Source organism: Mastomys coucha, unplaced genomic scaffold (assembly GCF_008632895.1).
Source record: "Mastomys coucha isolate ucsf_1 unplaced genomic scaffold, UCSF_Mcou_1 pScaffold23, whole genome shotgun sequence".
NCBI lineage: Eukaryota > Metazoa > Chordata > Mammalia > Rodentia > Muridae > Mastomys > Mastomys coucha.
The window spans coordinates 113331663-113344668 of record NW_022196906.1 but is presented as its reverse complement, the minus strand read 5'-3'; the positions used below and the strand labels follow the sequence as shown (position 1 = coordinate 113344668).

Below are 13006 nucleotides of genomic sequence, written 5' to 3'. Positions count from 1 at the left end.
CTTATTCATAGGCTACATTAAGTTCAAGTGCGAAAAGTGACCTGCCACACCTCAGCTTACTTCTTAGGGGGACAACAAATCAATTTTAAATAGTTCCAGGTCAAAGAGAGCCAGTGAGACAAAGCAGTGGGGGAAGAGCCAATCACTACACGCACCATTTCTGGAGGCTTGACATTCCTGACATACGGTAGAGGGAAATGAAGCTGCTAGTTTCCATGGAGTGAAAACGTGAAACCTGCTGACAGACAACCTCTGCTCTCCTGCCAAGCCGCAGGCTACAGCCTGCCTGTGAGCCCGTGGCCGCCCAGCCTAGCTGACTCTGGTGGAGATTAGACCACACTGACCCCTAGAGGTGCCCTGCTCACAGACCAGAGCAACCCTAACCCTACACTGGCAACGTCCCGAGATTCCATTGTCTTCAGTCACACCAGGTTCACGTCAAAGGGCAAAGCCCCCTGCTTGGCCTTCTCTAGTAAGCCACTGATTTCTAAATGTGAGGCTGCATGCAGGAAAGCCATACCCAGTGTGAGGCCAGACTCATCAGCTCCACCAGGACCAAGCAGAGTGAGACCCCGAGTGGAGGTGTGTGGGAAAGAGGCTCACAGCAAAGAAACGGGGTAAATGTCAAGGGCCAAGCAGGAGCAAGAACGACCATATCAGGGCACGGTTAGGGTGATCCACATATTACTTCTGTCACTATGACCAATCACCGGACAGAAGCAAGCAACTTCAGGAAGGGTTTATTTGATCTGATGTCACTGGGATTCCAGTTCACTATGGTGTGGGAGCATGGCACCAGGAATGGCTGTCTCCAGAGGTTGGAGTGCTGAGGCAGAGGATGTTTACATGGAGGCAGACAGGAAGCAAAGCACACAGGCCAGAACTAAGGGGGGTTAACCTTCAAAGCCTGTTTCTACTGACCTACTTCCACCGGTCAGGCCTCCCCTCCCAAGAACTGCACAGCTTTCTCAGGTGCACAGGCTGGGTGTTGGGCGGGACACATGTTAGACCCTGGTCATTCACAGGCTGTTAACAGGAAGTCTGCTACAAATGGAGTGAGCTCCACAATACCTCAGAGGAGGCAGGGCACACAGGTGACATAGCAACACACAGGATCATGCCAGTGTCAGGCTACAAACTGAGCGAAGCTCTGCAGGAAGCCACTCCCTCAAGAGCAGACTGCTTCTCCTGTGGGGCACTGATCAAAGGCGGGAGAGAAGGGCGGAGGTTTCTGCTGTTTAAGATGTAAGTGCAGAGGTGGCAGCACACCATTCAGGGGCTGGCACCTTCTCCCTGACCTCTAACTTTCAGGAAGGCTTTTGCTGTGCTCAACTTTGGCCAACAGCCTTAGTCCAGAGACCAAAAAATTTGAAGATGTCACTAGAAATTAAGAAAGATTAAGAATTAAGTAAAGAATTAAGTAAATAAACACATCTTGAAAAAAAAAAGATTAAGAATTAAATCTCCTACCCAGAGACAGGGACTTCCCACAGCAGAGCCCACCAAGCCTGGTCATTCTCAGACCAGGAACTGGAAGGGTAAATGGCCCAGAAGGCTCAGCCCAAGAACCCAAGGGAAGCCACTGAGGTAACAGATAGAGACCCCATCCAGATTTGGCTGCTTACAACGTTTGTCTCTGGCACATTTAATACTCAAGTGAGGCCCAGGAATCTGCTGCATTGGAATCCAGAAAATACATACAGGGGCCACAGTGACCCAATCCAGAGGAAATTCTAAGTGTTTGTTTTGAGTACTCTTAATGACAATGTTCAGAGGACAATTCAACCATCAGTGTTGTATACCAATAAACATTTCACACATAAAAACCAAGATCGGGCTTAAGAGCACTGGCTGCTCTTGCAGAGAACCCGATTCAATTGCAGAGAATCCAGCATTCACATGTGGCTCAGAACCATCTGTGATTCCATTTCCAGGGTATCCAATGAGCTCTTCTAACCTCTGAGGGCAACAGGCACTCATGTGGTATCATAGATGCAAACAGGCAAAGCACTCATAGAAATACAGATTCAAAAAAAAAAAAAAAGGCAGTCAGGCGTGCTGTCTTTTTGGTTTGTTCTTAGTTCTGTCTCACAATGGCCAGGTTATTTCCTAAGAAATAAAATCCCAAGCTACAGAAACTTACTGATACAGACAGGACTCTGCTGAGCAGAGGGAGCAGGGGAAGCAACTCCAGGGCCAGCAGCCATCCAGGTGGGCAGAGGGGAGCATGGCCACGGGAGGGAGCTCGGCTGCGTGAACACACAGTGCCAGCCTGGGCCACAGCCAGGAGGAGCCCCAGCCTCCTTCCCAGGGCTCCTGGAGGAAACACTCAGGCCCCACCATCACCTCTCTTCTGAGGAGAGAAAGTAACAGATTCTTTTGGTCACAGTGACATTTTGGCTTCCTATCCTTAGACGAACTGGCACAAGTTAACGGGGAACAGGAAGGTAAAGCAGAGTGGCGTTAAGCAGCCACTGTGTTCTACACCCGGCTGTCTCTTTTTATCCAAATGAAGGAGCAGAAGAGGGTCAGCATAGCCTTCCTGTCTTTACTGCAAAGCCATGGCATTTCTATCAGAGCAAACACAACGCCACAAAGATCACTCTCGTACTGCTTGGAAGACAGTGGCAGAGTGGCAGATTCAGACAAATCCTTTTGCCCGGAAGCTACTAGGCTGTGTGTACTCAGGACAGCTCCAGATCTGTATGAACCAGTCTGGAGGCCAGCACAGACAGCAGCTGATCTTTCCCCTGGGAATGAGCTGGTCTGGACCTTGGGCCGAGGCTACACCTACCTGTGGTGTGCTGTCCCAGCAGACAGCAGGACCAGAGGCACCCGGTGACTCTCAGCACACACCTTTCTTGGGCTCCTTTAGAAAGGCCCCCAGTGAAGCAAGAAACATACTTATCTGGCACCATGTGATCCCTGGAGGGAACCACAGGCTCTGGTTAAACCCACAAGTACCTCTACCACTCAAAGACCTACTGTTCCTTCCCACGGAAGTGAAGTGTTCAGTCTTCTGAAGGGACAGACCCTTCTCACCAGGAGGGCCTTAGCACCACAAACAGCCATGGATGCCGGGACTTGAGTCAACCCCATCTAACTTTGTCTTGACTCTGAGGCACCCTGGATGACTTCTGTAGAACACCACTGGGGAAGATGCAAAGTTCTCTGAGCCTCATCTTCCCCACAGGAAGGTGGGACAGCGGGGTTTGCACAGGGACGAGCAGTCATCAGATGCTCGGATACAGACAGATGGGAGGACTTGAATATCATGAGAAGAGCACGTGAATCATAGTGTATTTGTGCAGGAGAAGAGCGGAGTTTTAAAACCATCTCAGCCAACTCAGATCCTAGTAAAGGAAAACACTGAGTTTTGAGCTAGTGAGTCTTTGGTCAGGATTCCATCATTTCTTGAGAATAAATCTGTTCGTTATAGGTGCTCAGTTCACACCCAGATGCACACTAGGGCTGCTTTTCCAGCTGGTTATGGGTGCTCAGCTCACACCCAGACGCACACTAGGGCTGCTTTTCCAGCTGGGTGTCCTTTTGCTCCTTGGCCTTCAGTTCCTCCAGCTTTTTCCCATAGCGACTCAGGAAGTAATCATCAGGTTCCACCCCAGAGCTCTTCAAAGCTTCTAGAACCTTCTCCAGTCTAGCCACAGACCGGGCTCCATCAATCTTCCTTGTGCTCAGGTACAGAGTGAATTCCTGGAAACCCAGGAGCTTGCAGGTGTCGACAGAGCAAATATTCTGGATGTCCCTGGTTCTATCCAGATGGGGGAAAAACACCAGACCTGACATCTTCTCTAGGTCATGGAGGCTCACCTGGAACTCCGTTAACTGGGACTGGAACCCGATGGCTTTATTTGGCACAACAAAGGCCCCCAGTGCCAGCGGCTCCGTAGATTCCGGGCTTCTCCGAGCCAGGATCACCTTGTAAAGGTGTGAGGGGACCGCCACGTTGTCCTCACCAATCACCTAAAAACAGAGCAGCCCAATTAGTGCATTGAGCTGTGCCAATAGCTTCCAAGGTTTTGCTCCCACATCTTTGTAGATACATTGCAGGAAATGGCCTGTGAGCAGCTTCACTGTAGCCAACACTTCAACCAGGTGCCAAGGAATCCAAAGGCATTTAAACAACAGGTGAGTACTGACCAGTTCTAACTAGTCTTTAAAATACTGTTACCTCCGTGGGCAGTGGCTCCAGGCTTTAATCCCAGGACCCCAGAGGAAGAAGCAGGCGGATCTCTGAACTCAAGGCCAGCCTGGTCCACAGAGTGGCCAGGATAGCCAGGGCTACACAAAGAAACTCGGTCTCAGGGACTGGAGAGATGGCTCAGTGGTAAAGAGAACTGACTACTCTTCCAGAGGACCTGAGTTCAATTCCCAGCAACCACACGGTGGCTCGCAACCATCTGTAATGGGATCTGATGCCCTCTTTTGGTGTGTCTGAAGACAGCTACAGTGTGCTCATATAAATGATAAATAATAAATCATAAAAAAAAAAAAAGAAACTCGATCTCAAAAAACTGAAATAACAAAAACCACGATGTTACCCCAAAGGGCAGGGGTCATAGTATGTCCACAGGACAGAGGACGAAGGAGTGCCACAAGCAAGCACCGAACTTCCAGTGGGCGAGAGCTGTCACTTCCTCTTCATCGGCTAGTCAGAACTCTGAACACTCTAAACATAGAAATGAAAGCTGCTGGCTTCAGCACTCCCAGCTCTTACAGCGAGAGCAGCAAACTCCCCAGGAAACAACAGCCAGCCAGCCAGCGCAGCAACACAACTCTCTAGATTACCTCAATCGTCACTCACTTTTTACAAGTATTACATGCAAGTGCTTTTGCTTAGTTCCAAATGCTCCTGGACTACCAAACATTGAACTTCTAAATTATGTTGTCAAAACGGACACTGTAGAAAAGTAGCCACACAATGAGGAAGGCAGAGGCAGAGAAACAAGCTGCTCTGTAGGTTGGCCATATTAATGAAATAACAGTATTATGAAGCCTCTTCAAATGTCCTTCCAATATGCTTAAAAGCCTCCATCTGTTGTCTAAAAAACAAAAGCGGAATGTCCATTTACTTAATGGTGCCCGATAAAATGACAAGACCCAACTGAGCATGCTCGAAGTGCCCCGTGCAGGCCTTCGCTGCCCTCAGTAGGTTTTCTCTCCTGTCAGACAAGTCTATCTGCAGGTTAGATCCCGTCAGGATCCAAATAAGGCGGCGAGATGAAAGCAAAAAAAAGAGGTTTTTTCTGATTTTTACAAACTCCTATCCACACTGCACATAGCCCAGAACTCCATGGTCTGTCTGTCACACATTACCACAGCCAGCTCCAGGACTTCAAGGAAGACCCTGCCACAGGATCTACAACAATTGCCTTTGAACATATTGAAAGTGGTTGGTTGGTCAGGGCTCAGACAGAGCGGGGTTTATGAAACCACACTGTTCACAGGTTCAAGATTCTCCCCTCCTCCCCCCCAGGAGTGACTTGTACAGCTAAAATGTGAGCTCGTCAAAACCAAAGGATGGGAAGGCAAGCGGCTGTTCACACCCAGGGTCACAGAGCCCCAGCAGATGCTAACGGTGCTCTGGTCCCAAGCCTAGCACAGTGAAGGTGTCCCAGCACCCGGGTGAAAGCGGGAGGGTCATAAGCTCTAGGCCATCCTTGGCTCAAGGCCAGCCCCGACTACGAATCTCATCACAAAGGAAAGAGGGGCAAAAGAACTTTGTTCTCAAGCAGCAGCAGCTGCAGGGCGAAATGCTCAACACGGTGGTCAGGTACTAAAACATGATAAATAATAAAAACAAGGAACCAGAATAACAACCAATAACAACTTATGGACCAGAACTAAGGACATAACTGCTATGGAGCCACATTCACAAGGCAGTGGGAAATGAGCTGCAAACATCCCAGTGGCTGGGACCCAGTTGGTAAGCCAACTCCTGGAGCCACCTGGTGGGCTTTCCGTGTCAATGCAAGGCAGCATAAAAACCTTGGGGATCCTTCTATACCATTCTCTTGACCATTTCTATCTTGTGGGCTCCTTGTCCTCAAACAAATGGCTATTTCAAAAATAATGAACTGGTCATGTTCACTGGCTGCCAACCAGCACTGTCAATTGAGTTCCTTCAATTCCAGTGAAAAGTACAGATATTTCACACTTCACAGCTTTACTTCATAAGTGCCGTTTCTATAGTTTTGGGGTTTTTAAACTCATGACAGTTTGAGGAACTTGAGTGCTGCAGTCCCGAGGGCATCGGGGATGCTGGGCACCAGTCTATCCCTCAGCTCTACCTCAGCCCTTGACAGAGGTCTATTCACAACCACAACATGTGACTCTCCTGGCTAAGACCTCCCCAGAGGGAAGTAGAAAACAAAATCCACTGTCGTTTTCTGAGTTAGCTGTCTGAGTCAGTCTAAGCACACCTAAAAGACACCATGCCTGCTTGGAAAGGAAATAACCCAGTGTTTGTTCCTTAATTTTGGGACCTAGAGCCAGGCAGTAGTGGTGGCTTTAATCCCAGCACTTGGGAGGCAGAGGCAGGTGGATTTCTGAGTTCAAGGCCAGCCTGGGCTACAGAGTGAGTTCCAGGACAGCCAGGGCTACACAGAGAAACCCTGTCTCAAAACAAACAAAAAAAACAACAAAACTTGAGACACAATGTTAAAATAATTAAGGATTCTTTTCCTCACAGGTAGCTCAGCAGTACATACAAGCGCTTACTCTAAGGAAGATCACTGCCAGACAATGTTCTTGGAACGCGCACACTGAAGCACGAGGCTCAGCTGACTGGACAGCCATCTGCTCAGCTTCCATTTTGCCATAAGCTACAACTCACAACCAGGATCCTTTCTTCATTTCTAAAACAGCACCAGCAAGCCTCAAATGCCCCTCACAGAACTGTTATAGCAATAGACTGATATGGAAAGAAAGAAAGGAAGGAAGGAAGGAAGGAAGGAAGGAAGGAAGGAAGGAGGAAGGAAGAAAGGAAAGAAGGAAAGAAGGAAGAGAGAAAGAGAGAGAGAAAGAGAGGGAGGGAGGGAGGGAGGGAATCTTCATCCTAAAAGGCAGGAGATAAGTGTGAGTTTGAGTTTGGGGTCATCCAGGCTATACCATGCGACCCTGATTCCAAAGGGGTAGGGGTTATGATGGTGCATAGTTATAACCCTAAAACCTTGAGGTGGGGGCAGGAGGATCAGGAGTTCAAGGCCAGCCAGGGCTATATGAGACACTGCTCATATAGCAACATAAAACAACAACAACAACAACAACAACAACAACAACAAAGATTTCAAAATCATCAAGACCTATTTTTTTAAAAACCTATTTTTTGAAGTAGATGTCATTTAGAAGACAGGTTTGGCAGAGGTAGAGTGGGGGAACATGGGCTCCAGCAAGATTAGGGCAGTTAAAGGTCAACACTGAGAAATCAAGTTGAAGACCAATGACTGCAGACAAAGGATTTCTGTGGCTTAACAGGAACCAAGCTTTTACTACCAGTACATCAGTAACAAAGCTTTTCACAGAAGATTTGGCATAAAAGTGCTTTACAAAGGAGATGGGTGTTGCTATTAAAACACTCAGGAACCCTGAACCCTTGTCAAGGTTAACAAAAACTGAAAACTAACCAACTGGAAATGAGTGGAAAATACAACACATATGACAGCTAGAAGACGGACCCACATGTAAGTTGGTCGTTTCCCAAAGACTGGCTGGAGTGTGGCCTTCCTTCTCAGTGACAGAAACAACACCATATCCCCGTCTTAGCACAGAGCAACCCCAGTTTCAGAAGCTGGCAAGAAAGAATAGACTTAGCCTGCTGCCTGCAATGTCATAGCTACCCTGTCTTGACTGACATTCTTAAGATCATGTAGTGACAGACACCATGCCCAGTAAGATGAGGAAGAAAGACCAAAAATAAAGCTGCCCCGACACACTGAGAGACCACGCCCTTAAACCGACAATTGTGTGGAAGAGAAAAAGAAGCCGGACGGTTTGAAAACCACGGGATCCATGCACACCTACAAGGACCGGAACAGACAGGAGGGGGAAGTCAACAGGAGTGTCTGTCGGTCAGCTCCACAGCTCTGGGCAGGCACCTGCTGGTAAGGCTGCTAAACTGAATAGGGCCTCCACCTGCTGGGAACCGCTCCAGGCCGTGAGTAGATTCGTAAATGAGCAAACATTCCCTAGATTTCACAAAGGTGTCTCTTCTCCTACCAGGGTGCCTCCAGACTCCTGGGGCAGGTTTCCGACTTCCTCCCTCCCTGGGAGTAACTGGCAGAGATCTGGAGCTTCAGACTCTGCTCACCTTACCACCAGCACTCTCCTCGGATTGCTTACAGTGTTCACATCCAAATCTTCAGGTAAGCTTCACTTGTCTGGACTCTCTTTCAGAACGGCACATCAGAGAAAGCACATGGGCAGCCACAGCTATGGTAACAGCAACTCTGATTCGAGCTGGCAGATGACTCGCTTCTGATAAAATCTCTGCTACTCACCCTCCCTAAGGGCTGCGTGCACTCAGTTCTAGGGTGCTATGATCCATCTTCCCAGATCCCAGTGGACATTTCTGCTTGGCTGGAAGGAACCCTCCTGGCCCATTTTCTGCTATTTCTGCATGCTAGCAGATACCCCTGGTAACTGGCCTCCACTGAGAACGTCTTTCATTACTGACAGACTGATGCTCTGCACTGGACACTCAGTTATCCCTGTGGCACAGACCTCGGACAGCCTCAAAGGACAACGCCCTGACTGAGCACCAGGTGTGGGAAAAGACAGGTCCAGGCTTGGATCTCGCCTTGTAATGAGGAGCTGTGTGACCTGGAGTTGACCCCTGCAATCCTTGACTTTCCTGTGTGTAAAAGAACAGCTGCAACCTCCTGGTGAGGGTTGTAGTATGATGCCCTCACTGCACGCCAGAGTCTACTCACGCACACGCTCGACACCTGCACAGCACCTAGGATGCACCCCACGCTGGCTGTGTACGTTCTCCAGGACAGAGTGTGTGCAGCTGAAAACAAGCAGCAGTCTTAAACAAGCCACGGGATTCGGAATCATCGTGCCTAACTGCCAAGCACCGCCCCGGAGCGGGAGCTCACGGTTCATACTGTTCCTTGAGAGGAACAGACAGCTCTTGAGAGCTGTGCAATGCGCCAGCATTGCCCACAAACGCTTGATACTTCTAAAAGGTCTCACATGCTAGAGAACTGCCTAGATTTTGGCTGCTCGTTCAGATTTCTGCAACAAGCCCAGTCCCTCATCTCTTCTGCCTCCTCTGAACAAATGCTCACTGCTTCAGCAAGGCTACCCTTCCCCTGCTCTTCCAGTCTCATCTTTCCTCAAATGTGCTTTCCTAAGTGAGACTACAAGCTTACACATGTGCCTGTGTGTGAATACATATACTTTTTTTGCCCAATTAAATTGATTTTTTTCTTTTATTGAAAATTATCTTTTTTTCACATTAATACATCCTGGCCGGGTGGTGGTGGCGGCGGCGGCGGCGGCGGCGGCGGCGGCGGCGGCGGCGGCACACGCCTTTAATTCCAGTGCTTGGGAGGCAGAGGCAGTTGGATTTCTGAGTTCAAAGCCAGCCTGGTCTACAAAGTGAGTTCCAGGACAGCCAGGGCTACACAGAGAAACCCTGTCTCAAAAAAAAACAAAAAAGAAAAAAAAATCTACATCCTGATTATGGTTCCCCTCCCTCTACTCCTTCCAGTTCCTCCCCAACTCCCTCACATCCAGATCCACCTCCTTTCTGTCTCTCATTGAAAACAAATGGGCTCCTAAGGGATAAGAAAAACAAAAATTAAGATAAAACAAACCCAGCAAATTGGAATAGGGCAATAGAAACATAAGGAAGGAAAAGAGCCCAGGAGAAGGCACAAGAAGCAGGCGCAGAAGCACTCACACCTCCTGGAAGCGTCCTGCTCTACGACCTCCCCACCCACTCCTCGTCACCACTGACTGCACAGAACCATGCTCTCTGAACTGCAACTTCAGCTTCTCCCTCACTTCAACTGGTCCTCCCCAGGAGACCAATCCTGCCTTCTCACCCTCCTCCCTCTTCAGTGGTGCCTTACCATTCACTTTCTCTGTATGGCCACCTTTCTACTCTGTGTGAGAAACACCCAGAGCTTCAGTTAAATGTGCTGAATGGCTGACGGACGTCCAGCTACATGAGAGGTGAACTCCGAGGCCTGCCTGATCCCAAGGGTCCCAGAACAACCTGGGCAACACAGCAAAACTGTCTCTACAGTAAGGAGATGAATGTACTGAAAGAAAGAGGAGGGGTGCGCGGGAGGGAAGGGACCCTAAAGGACTCCGAGAATAACGCCTTCAAGAACCTACTAATCTCTCTTTGTGAAAGGCAGGAGGTTAAATGACCAGAACCATCTGAACTAGAAAGTAAAAGCACCCAGAGACAAGTGCATCTCTGTGAGTTCGAACCCAGCCTGTTCTGCAGAGTGAGTTCCAGGACAACCAAGGCTACAATGGAGAAGCCCTCCCACCAAAAAGAAATGAAAGGCAAAGCACATGACTACACTCTCAGAAACAGCACTGGTGGCTCCCTGCGCCCTTCGCCTTCCCCTGTGTCTGTCGTTTGTCATGCTTGTCTCTCAAGTGGCACTGACTTAATGACATAGAATTACATCTACTTCTCTACAGGTCCAAACACACAACGTACACACACAGTACTATAAATGCTGGCTTTGTATTTTTCAATAGACCCAACAGTATAATCTCAGGACCCAAGAGGCTCTGAACTGGAATGCGTAAGATGGAAACGGCCAGGAACCTAGGAAGGGTTGAGATGGGGGTGAACATGTGTACCCCATCTGTGGGCAGACCCTCCTCTACGAGCTGCTCATCAATGCATTTTGTTACAGACTGTCAGATACACCGCAGTATTGCTTAGTGAACAGGGTTTTCCTCGTATTTCAATTAACTGTTGCTTATTAGTTAATTTTTAGTTTTGCTTTTTTTTTCAATAAAATTATCAATTTATTCTCATTCTAGTAGAGAACTTACATGAGGTCTCCTAATCACTAACATTACCAACTACTGTGCAAATGACACATTGTGTCATCAGCCAAAACCCTCTCTGAGGTGTGTGTCACACAGGAAGCCTCTGATCACACCTCTGCTGTAGACAAAGCAAAGTCTATGACCAGCAGAGACTGGCGTTGTGCTGAGGTGCAAGTTATATAAAAATGGGCACTCCTAGACAGGAAATAACAGATAATAAATGACAAATCAGAGGATAGCCATCTTTAATCTGAAATAGAAACAATCAGTAGAAAGTCCAGCAGGGTGACATCTGTCATCCTGGCACTGGAAAGCAGAGGCCTCTGCTGTTTTAGGCCAGCCTGGGCTACATGGTGGGGTTCTACCCCAAATAAAAAGAGACCCCTGAGATGACTCAACAGGTAAAGGTGCTTGCTGTGTAAGCCACAGTGACTCAAGCTCAAACCCGGGACCCCTGTGAAGGTGGAAGAACAGACTCCACATGCATGCACACACATTGAGGAATGCCATTTGCAGGTGTACACCTCCCTGCCCCATGACAGGCCTGCGAGGAAAGCTCTGCCAATGTAAACATCAGTAAGCACTGCACATTAAAGACGTGCAATGGTAAGGGCTCAGAAGCCCAGAAAATGAAGATCTAGGACAAGGAAGGCTTCAAGATAAAAACAAAAGCCAAGACCCTCCTCAAAACACACCCTCAGGAAGCCTGGCTGACCTCATGCATCCGATGACTGTGAGCAAGGCTGGCGGGTCTCGAGAAACTCTTCAGGCTACTTGAACCTCTTAAGCATCATCCACTGATAAACTGTCCACCAAGTTCCATCGCTGACAGCATCCCATGACCCAGTGCAATGACAACTGACACCAGAGAACATCATCTTTGTATTTCTTCAATTCTGAACTTCAAACAGACTCCATTCAAACTCCATTGCTCACCCAGCCCACAAGCTGTTAACACTTCCCTTGCTGGCTTTGTCACTGTCCTTTCTGTTGTCCCTAAACTTATTTAAACTAAGTTGCAGGCTCACTCCCTGATCTAAGAACAGAGACATTCACTGACATAGTTATAGACCAATTACCAACATCAGGAAATTGAGTCCCATCATCTGGTCTCCAAACCCCAAGCATGGTCCACATATCCCACACACCACAGAGCAGCCCTGCTTTCTATCTTCAAGACCACACTGCAGGTTTTCTTTCCATGTCTGTTACCCCTGCCCAGCTGGTTCCCTGACCTGTGTGTTCCTGGCAGGACCCACCTCTTTGATAGCGCACACACTCCTTCCCTGGGCTCTTCCTGCTGTTTCTACAATGGAATTGAACATTACTCCTTTTTTTGTTTGTTTTTTGAGACAGGGTTTCTCTGTATAGCCCAGGCTGTCCTGGAACTCGCTCTGTAGACCAGACTGGCCTCGAACTCAGAAATCCGGGATTAAAGGCGTGTGCCACCACCGCCCGGCTGAACGTTACTCTTTTTTTGCAGAAATGGCATTTTTACTAGTCAGTCAGACTGGTAAAGGGCATTTGTCATTTGGCTTGGAAGCTAGTTATCATTAAATGACTTATGGGATGATGAGCACACGCCCTGCTCCTCAAAAACTTCTACACTTTGGCATCCGCTAATGACATCTGCTTGAATAGCTTGTTACTGTGACAGCCACAAAAATGTTCCCTGAGTTTTCACTAGTGACAACTCTGCAGCTCATGTGAGTCGGGAGCGCTCTGGCCCGCGTGCTCACTCACCAGCGGTACGACTTAACTCAGCTATTTTATAGTCCATCTGGTTCTCATATTTAGTCACAGATACGGTAGGCCTGCCATCAGACTCAGGCGGCTTAACCCCCCCTCCTCCCAGCTCGCTCCCAAGTCCTTCTGATGGTCCGTTCGTCTGACTGCTTCCTTTCCTAGGGCACTCTGGCGGGAACCAGACACTTCTCTAAAGCGTGTGTGGGGGTGTGGTGGG

At 48.5% G+C, this 13006-nt stretch overlaps 1 protein-coding gene across 1 annotated transcript in view; it reads right to left on the bottom strand.

Moving 5' to 3' along the window:
• Nucleotides 1–723: 723 nt before the first annotated feature.
• Nucleotides 724–13006, bottom strand: part of Exog (exo/endonuclease G) — a 22023-nt gene continuing 9740 nt past the window's right edge. Inside the window, exon 6 of the mRNA XM_031344233.1 lies at nucleotides 724–3981. Coding sequence (XP_031200093.1) covers nucleotides 3520–3981 — 462 coding nt within the window. The 3' untranslated portion in view covers nucleotides 724–3519. The remainder of the gene's footprint in view (nucleotides 3982–13006) is intronic.